This window comes from Rhineura floridana, chromosome 2, assembly GCF_030035675.1.
Source record: "Rhineura floridana isolate rRhiFlo1 chromosome 2, rRhiFlo1.hap2, whole genome shotgun sequence".
NCBI classification, from domain to species: domain Eukaryota; kingdom Metazoa; phylum Chordata; class Lepidosauria; order Squamata; family Rhineuridae; genus Rhineura; species Rhineura floridana.
Window position 1 is genome coordinate 190,884,268 of NC_084481.1, and position 15,356 is coordinate 190,899,623.

General features: G+C 44.0%; 1 protein-coding gene across 5 annotated transcripts in view; it reads right to left on the bottom strand.

The window, feature by feature from the left end:
• LTBP2 (latent transforming growth factor beta binding protein 2) overlaps positions 1 to 15,356 on the bottom strand; it is a 189,620-nt gene that overhangs the window by 55,982 nt on the left and 118,282 nt on the right. For all 5 annotated transcript variants that reach the window (XM_061611734.1, XM_061611733.1, XM_061611732.1 and 2 more), the window contains one exon: positions 10,924 to 10,998. In XM_061611734.1, coding sequence (XP_061467718.1) covers positions 10,924 to 10,998 — 75 coding nt within the window. The remainder of the gene's footprint in view (positions 1 to 10,923; positions 10,999 to 15,356) is intronic.

Genomic DNA, 15,356 nt, shown 5'->3' on the forward strand with positions numbered 1-15,356 from the left:
GGGGAGAGCTCTTTCCCTTGATGGCCAGAGGGGAAGAGAAATACAGAAGAGGTAGTTGTTATTGGGCTAACCTCTACTGGTCAAGAGGATGCAAGCCACAAGATGGATAGAATTCTAACCATTATTCTGAACACTTGGTTGAACAGACAGCTTGGTTATCTGTGCCATTCAAATCCGTGCTACTTAAAATACATTTTAAACAATGTTTTGATGTACTAGTGATTTTTTTTTTGGCCATCTGAACTAAAGAGATTACTGTATTTGCATTTGTATATAATCTTGCTCTGTGAATTGTGAAGTACCTATTTATCCATTCTTCTTATTGAAGATTCCATACTCTTATAACTGAGGTTTAAACCAGTGTAAGGCCTGTTGGAAGTGGGGCAAGAGCAACTCCTGTTTGGGTCCTTTTGTTTGTATTCCAGAAGGGAGATAGAGTTAGGATCCTCCAGCTGGCTAGGCTTGCCTACCTTAACCTGTGCTCTTCTCTGCCTAACTTCCTTCCGTTGTAAACTGATGTGCTCAGGGAAGCTTATTTGCCCCTTCTTCCTTTGTCTTTTTTTCTTCAACTGTCTGAGGAGAGAGGAGACATCTTTGTCTTTGCTCTCTCTCCTGAGCCACGAGGGCAATACCCAAGTCTGGGCACTGCACCTCTAATTTAGTTAGTTAGAACTTGGTATGCCTTTCCTATCTACTATGTATTTCTATAAATAAAGTAGCTTTTCTTATTTTACTAAGTCTTAAGCCTACAGTGATCTAAATGCAGGGTAAAAGCCTGTTACTTAAGTAAATACACGCACTGGCACACACACATCTCAGACCACTGACGATCTCAGCATATACAAATTTCGATAACAAGGCCGCCTTATTTCCCCCACTCATTTTCCATAAGGATTATCACATCGGATCTGCGAGCATTTTTACCTCTTATCATTTGAACCTTGCCTGCTAGTACTGTTGTGGCTGCTAGTGAGGAAAAGGTCCTTGGCACATGTTAAGATGAGATCTAATCTTTATTTTTTACTTCACATATTCCAGGGCTGGACACTCCTTGTGCCTCAGATGAAGTCCTACCAGCAGGAAAATATCCACATAGTACAAGGTCTGAACTGAAGGAACTTTTCTCCTTAGTGCATACTGGATGGAACCATAACTCAATGTAGAGCAAATGTACTGCATGCTAAAGAGCTAAAGGTCAACCCCTGGCATCTCCAGGTAGGGTTGAGAACAGCTCCTGTCTATACCCCAGAGAGCCACTGCCAGAAAATACTGAGTTAGATGGATGGTATAAGGCGGCTGCATATGGCTGTGTTAGCAAAAGAATGGAAAAAGAAGAAAAACGTGGTTAACCATTAATATGTTGGCTTTTTTCAGCTTGGCAAGAGAAACAGAGCGAAAGACCTTGAAAAATTAGCTTTAAGCATTCCATTTACTCTTCTTTCCCCCCCTCGGGGAAGATCTCAGGCATCCTGTGTGGTCTCATTCCAGTGCTCATTCACCCAAATGCTTCTCAGTGCCTAGGCAAGGCCTTCAGATTCAGATTCTGGGCAAGTTGTGGTCTGCCAGGCACACATTCCACAGTTGCCAGAAGGTGATCCAAGTGCAAACACAGCAAAGAGCTCCTAAAAATAGTAGACTTTCTGCAGGACAGGGGGGAACTGAGGAGGCAGTAGTACGGCTTTTGAAGGCTGAATTTAAAAAAAGACTGTGGTCTCATTCTCAATAGTCAAACATATAGTCAAAGGTACTATCACCTCAAATGTACGTTATAAGATTGACATCCTCCCTGAGAACTACTATATTCTTATTCTGGTATTTTATTACATTTAGAAGCCCCTGTCCTCTTCCTTCAAAGAGTTCTGTTTAGTTTACATATAGTTCCCACCATCCCATGTAATCTGAATCTCCCATCCCAGCAATGCTCAGGGCCAGTCCAGTTTAGTTCAGCAGCAGAACTCTAATTGTATGCTTTTGAATATTACCTGGGCCTTGTAAAAAGCCAACTGAGCACTTAACAGAGTGCTTTCTGGTGGCCCTCCTATCCAAGTGAGCTCTGATGGGCTTACCTAGTGGTGGATGACAGCTGCAGTCTGCTCTATGCCAGACAACTTGAAGTCACCATTAAAATTTCTCACAATGTCATGTCACTCTGGGGCATGGTGGGTGATTTAAATGGCAGCTCCCAGCCACAGCTACCCAGCCCCAGGGTGTTACACAGAGATGGCAGGCTCATAAACCAGGGTAAAATATTTCAGGGTCTCAACAGACTGGGCCATGACTGCTCCTCCTCCCTCATGTGATGAAATAAATTTAAAAATTGTCTCATGTTGTTCCAAGGGAAACTTTATATAAGTTCAGTGCAAGAGAGCAAGCTCCTCAGATAGTCTGAGGCTGTATACTGTAATGGTGAAGATGGGGCCCAGATGAGAGACAGTCTTACGACACCTCACAGTGCTGCCAGCCCTCCGTTTGTTTTTAAAATATCCAGCTTTGTTGCGCTTACTTCAAACATTGACTTTTAATTGCTTCGCACCGCGTCTGGCATTAAGCTATTTTGGAAACTTTAACTCAACTGACCTTGGATGCTTATTCCACAGCAGGCACATGTAGTCTCCCACCCAAATTTAAACTAAAGCTGTCAATGGCCGCATCCACACTAGACATTTATTCCACTTTAAACCATCATGGTTTAAGAACATAAGAATATAAGAAGAGCCTGCTGGATCAGGCCAGTGGCCCATCTAGTCCAGCATCCTGTTCTCACAGTGGCCAACCAGGTGTCTGGGGGAAGCCCGCAAGCAGGACCTGAGTGCAAGAACACTCTCCCCTCCTGAGGCTTCCGGCAACTGGTTTTCAGAAGCATGCTGCCTCTGACTAGGGTGGCAGAGCACAGCCATCCCGGCTAGTAGCCATTGATAGCCCTGTCCTCCATGAATTTGTCTAATCTTTTAAAGCCTTCCAAGCTGGTGGCCATTACTGCATCTTGTGGGAGCAAATTCCATAGTTTAACTATGTGCTGAGTAAAGAAGTACTTCCTTTTGTCTGTCCTGAATCTTCCAACATTCAGCTTCTTTGAATGTCCACGAGTTCTAGTATTATGAGAGAGGGAGAAGAACTTTTCTCTATCCACTTTCTCAAGGCCATGCATAATTTTATACACTTCTATCATGTCTCCTCTGACCCGCCTTTTCTCTAAACTAAAAAGCCCCAAATGCTGCAACCTTTCCTCGTAAGGGAGTCGCTCCATCCCCTTGATCATTCTGGTTGCCCTCTTCTGAACCTTTTCCAACTCTAGAATATCCTTTTTGAGATGAGGCGACCAGAACTGTACACAGTATTCCAAATGCGGCTGCACCATAGATTTATACAACGGCATTATGATATCGGCTGTTTTATTTTCAAGACCTTTCCTAATTATCGCTAGCATGGAATTTGCCTTTTTCACAGCTGCCGCACACTGGGTCGACATTTTCATCGTGCTGTCCACTACAACCCCGAGGTCTCTCTCCTGGTCGGTCACCGCCAGTTCAGACCCCATGAGCGTATATGTGAAATTCAGATTTTTTGCTCCAATATGCATCATTTTACACTTGTTTATATTGAATTGCATTTGCCATTTTTCCGCCCATTCACTCAGTTTGGAGAGGTCTTTTTGGAGCTCTTCGCAATCCCTTTTTGTTTTAACAACCCTGAACAATTTAGTGTCGTCAGCAAACTTGGCCACTTCACTGCTCACTCCTAATTCTAGGTCATTAATGAACAAGTTGAAAAGTACAGGTCCCAATACCGATCCTTGAGGGACTCCACTTTCTACAGCCCTCCATTGGGAGAACTGTCCATTTCTTCCTACTCTCTGCTTTCTGCTTCTTAACCAATTCCTTATCCACAAGAGGACCTCTCCTCTCATTCCATGACTGCTAAGCTTCCTCAGAAGCCTTTGGTGAGGTACCTTGTCAAACGCTTTTTGAAAGTCTAAGTACACTATGTCCACTGGATCACCTCTATCTATATGCTTGTTGACACTCTCAAAGAATTCTAATAGGTTACTGAGACAGGACTTTCCCTTGCAGAAGCCATGCTGGCTCTGCTTCAGCAAGGCTTGTTCTTCTATGTGCTTAGTTAATCTAGCTTTAATAATACTTTCTACCAGTTTTCCAGGGACAGAAGTTAAGCTAACTGGCCTGTAATTTCCGGGATCCCCTCTGGATCCCTTTTTGAAGATTGGCGTTACATTTGCCACTTTCCAGTCCTCAGGCACGGAGGAGGACCCGAGGGACAAGTTACATATTTTAGTTAGCAGATCAGCAATTTCACATTTGAGTTCTTTGAGAACTCTCGGGTGGATGCCATCCGGGCCAGGTGATTTGTCAGTTTTTATATTGTCCATTAAGCTTAGAACTTCCTCTCTCGTTACCACTATTTGTCTCAGTTCCTCAGAATCCCTTCCTGCAAATGTTAGTTCAGGTTCAGGGATCTGCCCTATATCTTCCACTGTGAAGACAGATGCAAAGAATTCATTTAGCTTCTCTGCAATCTCCTTATCGTTCTTTAGTACACCTTTGACTCCTTTATCATCCAAGGGTCCAATCGACTCCCTAGATGGTCTCCAGCTTTGAATGTATTTATAGAATTTTTTGTTGTTGGTTTTTATGCTCTTAGCAATGTGCTCCTCAAATTCTTTTTTAGCATCCCTTATTGTCTTCTTGCATTTCTTTTGCCAAAGTTTGTGTTCTTTTTTATTTTCTTCATTCGGACAAGACTTCCATTTTTTGAAGGAAGACTTTTTGCCTCTAAGAGCTTCCTTGACTTTGCTCGTTAACCATGCTGGCATCTTCTTGGCCCTGGCGGTACCTTTTCTGATCTGCGGTATGCACTCCAGTTGAGCTTCTAATATAGTGTTTTTAAACAACTTCCAAGCATTTTCGAGTGATGTGACCCTCTGGACTTTGTTTTTCAGCTTTCTTTTTACCAATCCCCTCATTTTTGTGAAGTTTCCTCTTTTGAAGTCAAATGTGACCGTGTTGGATTTTCTTGGCAATTGGCCAGTTACATGTATGTTTAATTTAATAGCACTGTGGTCACTGCTCCCAATCGGTTCAACAACACTTACATCTCGCACCAGGTCCCGGTCCCCACTGAGGATTAAGTCCAGGGTTGCCGTCCCTCTGGTCAGTTCCATGACCAACTGGTCTAGGGAATAGTCATTTAGAATATCTAGAAACTTTGCTTCTTTGTCATGACTGGAACACATATGCAGCCAGTCTATGTCTGGGTAGTTGAAGTCACCCATTACTACCACCTTTCCTAGTTTGGATGCTTCCTCAATTTCATATCTCATCTCAAGGTCTCCCTGAGCATTTTGATCAGGGGGACGATAGATCGTTCCCAGTATTAAGTCCCTCCTGGGGCATGGTATCACCACCCACAATGATTCTGTGGAGGAGTCTGCCTCTTTTGGGGTTTCGAGCTTGCTGGATTCAATGCCTTCTTTCACGTATAGAGCGACTCCGCCACCAATACGTCCTTCCCTGTCCTTCCGATATAGTTTATATCCAGGGATAACCGTATCCCACTGGTTTTCTCCATTCCACCAGGTCTCCGTTATGCTCACTATATCAATGCTCTCCTCTAAGACCAAGCACTCCAGTTCTCCCATCTTGGTTCGCAGGCTCCTAGCATTAGCGTACAGGCACTTGTAAGCAGTGTCTCTCTTCAAGTGTCTTTGGCACTTGTGGTTAGGCCTGTGGTAATTTTGCTCTTCTGAATTTATATCCTGTGCCCCTGCTCTCACAATGCCTACTTCTAGGCCTACCCCTTTTAAGATTTCATCATTTCTTTGGTTTTTATCCCAGGGGGGAGGTTTATTCCGAACCGGACCTTTCTCAGCTCCTGTCGGGTTTCCCCCCTCAGTCAGTTTAAAAGCTGCTCTGCCACCTTTTTAATTTTAAGTGCCAGCAGTCTGGTTCCATTCTGGTTCAAGTGGAGCCCGTCCCTTTTGTACAGGCCCGGCTTGTCCCAAAATGTTCCCCAGTGCCTAACAAATCCAAACCCTTCCACCCGACACCATTGTCTCATCCACGCATTGAGACTGCAAAGCTGGGCCTGTCTGGCTGGTCCTGCGCGTGGAACCGGTAGCATTTCAGAGAAAGCCACCTTGGAGGTCCTGGCTTTCAGCATCCTACTTAGCAACCTAAATTTTGCTTCCAGGACCTCACGGCTGCATTTCCCCATGTCGTTGGTGCCAACGTGCACCACGACCACTGACTCCTTCCCAGCACTGTCTACCAAACTATCTAAACGACGGGTGATATCCGCAACCTTCCCACCAGGCAGGCAAAACACCTTGCGGTCTACACGCCCATCACACACCCCACTGTCTATGTTCCTAATGATCGAATCACCCACTACAAGGATCCCTCCACCCCCTGGAGATATATCCTCGGCACGAGAGGATAGCTGTTCATCCCCCAAGGAATGGGTCCCTTCTAAGGGATCGTTTCCCTCTTCCTCAGCTGGATGCTCTCCTTCCCCGAGACCATCGTTCTCCATGATAGCAGGAGAGCTATCATTGTTGGAGTGGGACACAGCTATAACGTCCCGGAAGGCCTCCTCCACACACCTTTCTGCCTCTCTCAGCTTTTCCAGGTCTGCCACCTTGGCCTCAAGGAAATGAAGTCGTTCCCGGAGAGCCAGGAGCTCATTGCACCGAGAGCACACCCACGACTTCTGTCCAACAGGCAGATAGTCGTACATGCTGCAGGCGGTGCAAAACACTGGAAAGCCCCCACACCCCTGCTGGCTTCTTACCTGCATAGTTTTGTTTAAGGTTTATTACGTCAATGGGTTGGAGACTGCGGTTTAGTTGAAGTCAGGGAACAGACGGGCAGAGTGGGGGACCCTGGCCTCCTCGCCCTGCTGCCGAACTCGCTCTGCTGCTTAACTCACCTTGACACTTTGTCAGCTGGGGCCTTGACGCTTTGTCAGCTGGGGCTCCCTCTAGCTCGTGGAGCAGGCTCCGTCGCTAGGGTGCTCTGACTTTATATGTGTGGCTGGTTCCTCCCAGCTACTGCTGCCAGCCAATGATGTGTTACTTGAGGCTGATGGCTATCAGCTGGGGCTTAACTCTTTAGTATTCTCTCAGGCTTCCTTCCTGAGCGAGGGGTGGGGCTGTTTAAGCTTTTGGCTGCTTTTAATCTCAGCAAGGGGCTGCGCCTTCCAGGCAAGTCTTTTGTGTTTGTTGTTTTCCCACCTAGAATCCCAAAGAATCCTGGGAAGTATAGTTTGTGAAGGGTGCTGAGAGTTGCTAGGAGACACCCCCTCACAGAGGTACAATCCCCAGAAGAGGGGCTGACTGTTAAACCACTCTGGCCACTGGAGCTCTGTCAGGGGAATAGGAGTCTCCTAACAACTCTCAGCATCCTTTACAAACTACACTTCCCAGAATGATTTGGGAGAAGACATCACTGTTTCAACTGGAACAAATGTCTGGCGTGGGTGCAGCCCCCAGATTAGCCAAGGCAAACAGCTGTTAGTCTGGCTTTTAGAACACTGACAGTTTGTTTTTACTGGGCATGCCTGAGCTATCATAGAGTCCAATGTTAAATGTTTTAAATTAAATAAAAATCAGCCATATATTTTTTTTTAAACTTTTAAACTGCAGGAGATGGTCAGAGTATGGGGCAAGGTCAGTAATAGGACTACAGGTACAGGTGAACATAGCTGATTTTTAATTAATTTCAACAAATTATGAGACCACTGACAGAAAAAAGTCCAACAGGGGTCTGGTTTGTTTCCCCCCTCTCAATTTACACTTTGAACTCTAGATTCTCTCTGAGTGTTTTGTGTATCACCATGAAACCTTAGAGGGCTGTTAAACAAGTGTTTCTGAGTTCAGGACTATACGTTTTTCAGAGCTTGGAAAAGTTACTTTTTTGAACTACAACTCCCATCAGACCAATCCAGTGGCCATGCTGGCTGGGGCTGATGGGAGTTGTAGTTCAAAAAAAGTAACTTTTCCAAGCTCTGCGTTTTGTAAGGTTTTGTTTTGAAATGAGCTTATGGGAAGCAGCAGAATGGCATGGGGGGTATTTTCAATTTAACATTGCAGAATGCAAAAAATCCATACTGGCTATAATATACAGCCACTCTTGTGGCTGTATAATTTGTGTTTTTTTATTTTCCAGGGTCCATGGAACTCTCTGCCACAATAACTTAGAGTTTCTCAATGTGACTTCTATGAGCAGAGGTTCTACAGCAGCAGTTATCAAACAAAATGCATACAGTCCTGGCTGTTAGAGAATGGGGTGGTGGTAATGGTAATTGTGTGGAATAATAATGACAAGCAATCATGGTTTATAAGTTAGCTATAAGCCAGAAAGGTGGAGACCCACAGTACTGTGAGGATTTGCTGATCAGTTCAATATGACAAAAAATCCACATTAAAGGAAACATGTCAAGAGATCATCCATCAATGACCTTGCACAATTCCGGGCTAAGACTCTGTATTACACCATCTAAGTAGAATCTCACAGTGTATGCCCCACCCCACCCCGCCATCAAAGAGAAAGAACCATGACATTTCAGCCACTACCATGAAGAGACATTGGGCTTTACACTTTGCACATCAGAAATGTGCACCAAGAACAACTAAAAGTTCCCACAAGAACCCAGCCCAGTACTGATTTCATCTTAATATGTCTTAGCAAAATGTAACAGATATAGCCCTCATTTGTTCTACAGCAAAAGGAATTTTGAAAGCAAGGATCCATATGACTTTGAAGGAAAACCAATCAACATTTATCTAGTATGCATCCAGTCACTAAAGCAGGGGCGTCACTACCGGGGTGCGGGGGGCTGCAGATCGCACCTGGGTGACACCATGAGGGGAGTGACACCCAGAGCCGCACCCCCCCGCACTCCCGCTAGTGACGCCGCTGCCCCCTGGCACCCAGTCCGGTGCGCACCGAAAGCAGGCGCCCGCTCGCTGGCAGTGAAGCCTGGATGGCCCTTCCACCGTCAGCTTGGAGCGTGTGCACCTGCGCATGCGCGCGCGTGTGAAAGAGACCAGCCATCCCTGTCCATGCCCCTGGGAGGGCGCGCGCTGGAGGTCTGCACTCCCCCCGCGCTCCCGCTAGTGACGCCGCTGCACTAAAGTGATATCCACTTGTGGCAGCCCACACTACAGCTGGCTGTGATTATAAGGTTACGTTTCCAAGGTGCTTGCTTTTAGGGATGGACAAACCTGTCAATTTAAGTTCTCTGTGTTTCCATTTTTCCAATCTTAAATTCAATTCTCCACATTTCTGTAGCAATTTGCAATTTAAAAAAAATCTTCATGAAAATCATCAGCATTTTAGTGCAAATTTCTCATAATAAACATTTTTGTATGCAGTTTTGAATAATACATACATTTTTGCAAGCACTTTTCTCTAATATACAGTAGGGCCCTGCTTTTCGGCGTTCCGCTAATACAGCGGTTTTCAATTAGAGTAAGCCCCGCTCATACGGCGTTTATTCCGCTTTTACAGCATTTTTCGGGCATTGGCCACCATTCTATTGACGGAGTTCCGCTTTTCAGTGGGTTTCGCTTTTAGGCAGGGTCTGGAACGTAACCTGCCATATGAGTGGGGCCCTACTGTAATGCATTTTTCTGTGTCATTTTCACATATATGAATTTTTATGCACATTTCCCCATAAGTGCATTTTCAACATATTGTTTGGTTGGATAACTGCATTGTGAAATTCAAAGTGCAAAGTTTGAAGTATAACTGTGCTTCAGTGTGTGCATTGTTTCAAGAAGTGGGAATTAGGTTGTTTCTCATTAAAATTCAGACAAAATTGAATTTCTACTCTACCCTTATTTGCTTTTTACACTTTGTGCACAAGTTCCAAAAGGCATAGGAAAATGCATCCTAATGGTCCATAGGTTGAGGCATATCTCTCTACAGAGCAGATTCAAACACTTGGTACTATATAGCAATATATGAGACGGATATAAAATTGTATTAACCATCCCATATACTTATGTAATCAGATGCTTAGAATACCAGCACTGCCTCGTGTTACGTTTGGTGGACATTAGTGGCAGAGCATCTTCAGTGGGTGGGCACTTTAGTTATCCAACTCCCTTGCTACAGAAATTCAGCAGGCCTGCTCAGTTTTCATTTTTAGGAGAACATTTACTTACTCTTCTTATGGGCATTTGAAGAGATGTGAATTTTATTCCAGACTTGCTTGTTTCATTAGTGTAAGTGTTTCATAATTGTTATTTATCCTGCTTATTGTTAACTAATTTTATTGTACTGACAAGATTGTTATTGTTGTTTTAAATTGTTGCATTAGCTGCCCTAAGGCTTTTCAAAGCATGTGGCAGGATATATATTGAAAGATAAATTAATAACAGATTTTTCCACACCTATTCACTTTCATTTTAAAACCTTCCTCTCAGCTTCTCCTACACAAATAAAACTACTACGGCTAAGCTTGCTTTAGGGTATAGGAAATATAATCCTTTTTCAAAACAACTACCAGAAAACATTTACCTAGACTATACCCTGCAGTTGTGAGGTTATATTAATTATAATTTCATCAAAGGCAAAGATATATATCATTATATATTAATTCACAGAAGGGAAGACTCTGTATCTTTTGAAGGACATGGTTTATTTTATCACTGGGCCAAATAAGGTAAATTTTTATGCATTGGCACTGATCATAACTGAATGCAGGAAGATTCAAGGGTGTGTAATATCAATAAGAATACATATTAATGGAACTAAATATTTCTGCACTTTGTAAGTAGAACTGTACAATTGGGTTTTGTTGCTGTTGTACATATTAAAAGAGCAACCATGGGATAGATCATTCTTGGATATATCATCTCCATAGCTGTGGATAGGGCTGAGAAAAGAGTTTCACGCTTACCTTGGCAGTGACTCCGATTCAACTTTTTATATCCCTGTGGGCATTCAACTTGTCCGTTTTCAATCACTGGGTGAGCTAGGTGGGGAGGAAAAAAAAGTACAGCCTGTATCAAGGATGGAAAATTCAGGGTGCAAGGCTATATTCAAGTTATGTCAGCTGAAAGGCTATAGGATTTGGCAGAAGCCCCACTCTGCCACTGGAGCTGAAGCTATGCTGCTGCCACAACAGATAACTGCCTAGATAAGTTGGTGGAATGGCCAAAACAGGATGGAGTCATGGGGGAAAAATGGGTGCCACAGAAGAAGACCGTGCGTATGCTAAATCCTATACCCCTTGTGCTCCCATTGATAGTTCAGCTTTAAGCCAGCCCTGGACCTGACACAAATAATTTCCCTCCCATTGACTTCATGGGAGTGGGAGGAATGAAAGAGCAGACATTGCCATGACAGAGCATAAGATATGGTGTAACTCAACACCCAATCATAGCACACCATCACCAGTATATAAACCCCACATGGGGAAATCAAAACTCAGATGATCAGGCATGCAGTATTGGGCTATTTCTCTTTGATCCCATGCAGCACATGGGGATGGGACAGAAGGAGAAATGGCACTGTACATAAAATGGGAGTGCTTTGCAGAAAAATCTTGTCTCTAGAATAGGGATAGGGGAGAAATTTGATTCAGTTTGCATTTAAAGCCAAATCTAGCAAATTCAGACTTCCCAAAACAATATGAGAACCAAAGCATAACCATCCTTCACAATTTGCACTTATCTGAATTTTGAAATGCAGTTCTCCAACCAATGTATACCAAAATGCATATATTAGGGGGAAATATGCATAAAAATGAATATATTAGTGAAAATAACATACAAGAATGCATGATATTAGAAGAAACTGCTTGCAAATATGTGTTTATCAGGAGAAATTTGCACTAAAATGCTGAAGTTATGGATCTTTGGGTCGTTAATAAATTACTACTACTACTACTGAAGAATTTTCATCAGGATTTTGTCTGTCTTGTCTGAACTGCATTGCTCTAACACCATTTCCTCCAACAGCAGGGACCACTCATCCCCACATGGAGGTAAAGTCCACTATTCTACTCTAGCCATTGGAACTGCTGGCCAAACACTCACAGGCACTTTTGTCTTGCAGGATCACATCCCTGATATATGTAGCAGAATAAACTATTGCCACAAACACACAGAGTTCTGCTGCAACTCTCAAGGGGGAAAGGATACACATACTCACAGTCCTTGCAGTCTTTCCCCCTCCCTGCATGTCAGAAGGAGGCTGAGGCATAACCGCGGGCTGTTAACCTACTTACTCTAGGCAAGCTCCTGTAACCTTGCAAAATCCATGAGACAATTATGCAACCAGTGAAGGTGTTTCTAACATGGAGCTAATGCTATAAGTGGGGACAATGCACCTGGAACCCTGCTGCCTATAGACTTACTGTTTGAGACAGTAGTCCGGCTGGGGTGACTGGGTGACAACCCCATGTGTGTCCTTCTGTTGCAGGATCCAGTCCATTTCATTCATCTGATGATCAATGAAGGCTTTGTGCCATGAAAAATGGAAATGGACTGCACTCAGGTCGATCCCGACTTATGGGCGACCCTATGAATAGGGTTTTCATGATAAGCGGTATTCAGAGGAGGTTTACCATTGCCTCCTCTGAGGCTGAGAGGCAGTGACTGGCCCAAGGTCACCCAGTGTGCTTCATGGCCGTGTGGGGTTAGAACCTTGGTCTCCCAGGTCGTAGTCCAACACACCTTAACCACTACACCACACTGGCTCTCGTACATAGAATCATAGAATAGTAGAGTTGGAAGGGGCCTATAAGGCCATCAAGTCCAACCCCCTGCGCAATGCAGGGATCCAAATCAAAGCATTTCCGACAGATGGCTATCCAGCTGCCTCTTGAATGCCTCCAGTGTCGGAGAGCCCACTACCTCTCTAGGTAATTGGTTCCATTGTCGTATGGCTCTAACAAGTTAGGAAGTTTATCCTGACATTCAGTAGAAATCTGGCTTCCTGCAACTTGAGATCATTATTCCGTGTCCTGCACTCTGTGACGATCGAGAAGAGATCCCGGCACTCCTCTGTGTGACAACCTTTCATGTACTTGAAGAGTGCTATCATATCTCCCTTCAGTCTTCTCTTCTCCAGGCAAAACATGCCCAGTTCTTTCAGTCTCTCCTCATGGGGCTTTGTTTCCAGTCCCCTGATCATCTTTGTTGCCCTCCTCTTAACCTGTTCCAGTTTGTCTGCATCCTTCTTGAAGTGCGGAGACCAGAACTGGACGCAGTCCTCAAGATGAGGCCTAACCAGTGATAAATAGAGGAGAACTAATACTTCACTTGATTTGGAAACTATACTTCTGTTAATGCAGCCTAAAATAGCATTTGCCTTTTTTGCAGCCATATCACACTCTTGGCACATATTCAGCTTGTGATCAACAGCAATTCCAAGATCCTTCTCACATGCCCTTGAAGACAGTTCGGAAGCTTCAGCTGGTGCAGAACGCAGCTGCCAGACTATTGACGAGGACCAGTCGGTCTTCGCATATAACACCTATTCTGGCGCGTCTGCACTGGCTCCCTATTTGCTTCCGGGCGAGATTCAAGGTGCTGGTTTTGACCTATAAAGCCTTACACGGCGTGGGACCTCAATACCTTGTGGAACGCCTCTCTCGCTATGAACCTACCCGTTCACTTCGTTCAGAATCTAAGGCCCTCCTCCGGGTACCAGCTCATCGGGAAGCCCGGAGGGTGGTTACTAGATCTAGGGCCTTTTCTGTGGTGGCCCCTGAGTTGTGGAACAGCCTCCCCGAAGAGATACGCCTGGCGCCTACACTTCTATCTTTCCGGCGCCAGGTAAAGACCTTTTTATGCTCCCAGGCATTTTAATCTTTTAATTTTCTTAATCTTTCTACTTTTAACATGTATCCTTCTTAATTTGTGTTGTATTTCATTTTTGTTGTGCTTTCTGTTGTTTGTTTGTACATGTTTTTGTGATTTTTTACTATGATATATTGTATTTTATCTTGTTTGTTCACCGCCCTGAGAGCTATTCTGCTAAGGGCGGTATATAAATTGAAATAATAAATAAATAAATAAATGTCGTATTGCTGAGCCAAGTATCCCCCATCTTATAACTATGCATTTGGTTTCTTTTTCCTAGGTGTAGAACTTTGCATTTATCCCTGTTGAATTTCATTCTGTTGTTTTCAGCCTAATGCTCCAGACTATCAAGGTCCCTTTCAATTTTGTTTCTGTCTTCCAGGGTATTAGCTGTGCCCCCCAATTTTGTATCATCTGCAAATTTGATAAGCATGCTCTGTACCTCCTCATCCAAGTCATTAATAAAAATGTTGAAGAGCACTGGGCCTAGGACCGAGCCCTGTGGTACCCCACTTGTTACTTCCGCCCAATTTGAGAAAGAACCATTGATAATCACTCTTTGAGTATGATTCTGGAGCCAACTGTGGATCCACCTGATAGTTACTCCATCCAGCCCACATTTAGCTAGCTTGCTAATCAGAATATCATGGGGCACTTTGTCAAACGCTTTGCTGAAGTCGAGATATATTATGTCTACAGCATTCCCACAGTCTACAAGGGAGGCTACCCAATCAAACAATGAGATGAGATTAGTTTGGCAGGATTTGTTCTTCATAAATCCATGTTGGCTTCTAGTAATCACTGCATTGTTTTCAAGGTGCTTACAGATTGACTGCTTTATAATCTGCTCCACAGTTTTTCCAGGGATTGATGTTAGGCTGACTGCTCTGTAGTTCCCCAGTTCCTCCTTTTTGCTCTCTTTGAAGATAGGGACAACATTAGCTCTCCTCCAGTCATCTGTCACTTCACCAGCCCTCAACAATTTTGCAAAGGTTCTGAGAGTTCTTCAGCCAGTTCCTTCAATACTCTAGGATGCAGTTTATCAGGCCCTACCAATTTGAACTCATTCAAAGTGAGGTATTCCTTGACTGTTTGTCTATTAATCTCAAGCTCCAATGCTGCCCCTTCTACTTCAAGTTTCCCAAGAGGGTCATAGACCCTTTTTTGGGCAAAGACTGAACCAAAGTAGGAATTGAGCACTTCTGCCTTTTCTTTGTCATCTGTTATCATTTTGCCATTTTCACTGAGTAGCTGTGCCACCATTTCTTTTCTCTGTCTTTTACTATGGACGTACCTGACAAAAGCTTTTTTGTTGCTTTTAGCATCTCTTGCTCACCTCAGGTCATTCTCAGCTTTAGCCTTCCTGGCACCATCCCTACAATTCTGTGATACCTGCCTGTACTCTTCCTTTGTGGACTGGCCTTCTTTCCACTTCCTGTATGTGTCCTTTTTTTGTTTTCAGGTCATCTCTAAGCTTTTTGTGAAGCCACATTGGCTGCTTCTGCTGTTTTCCCCCTTTTTT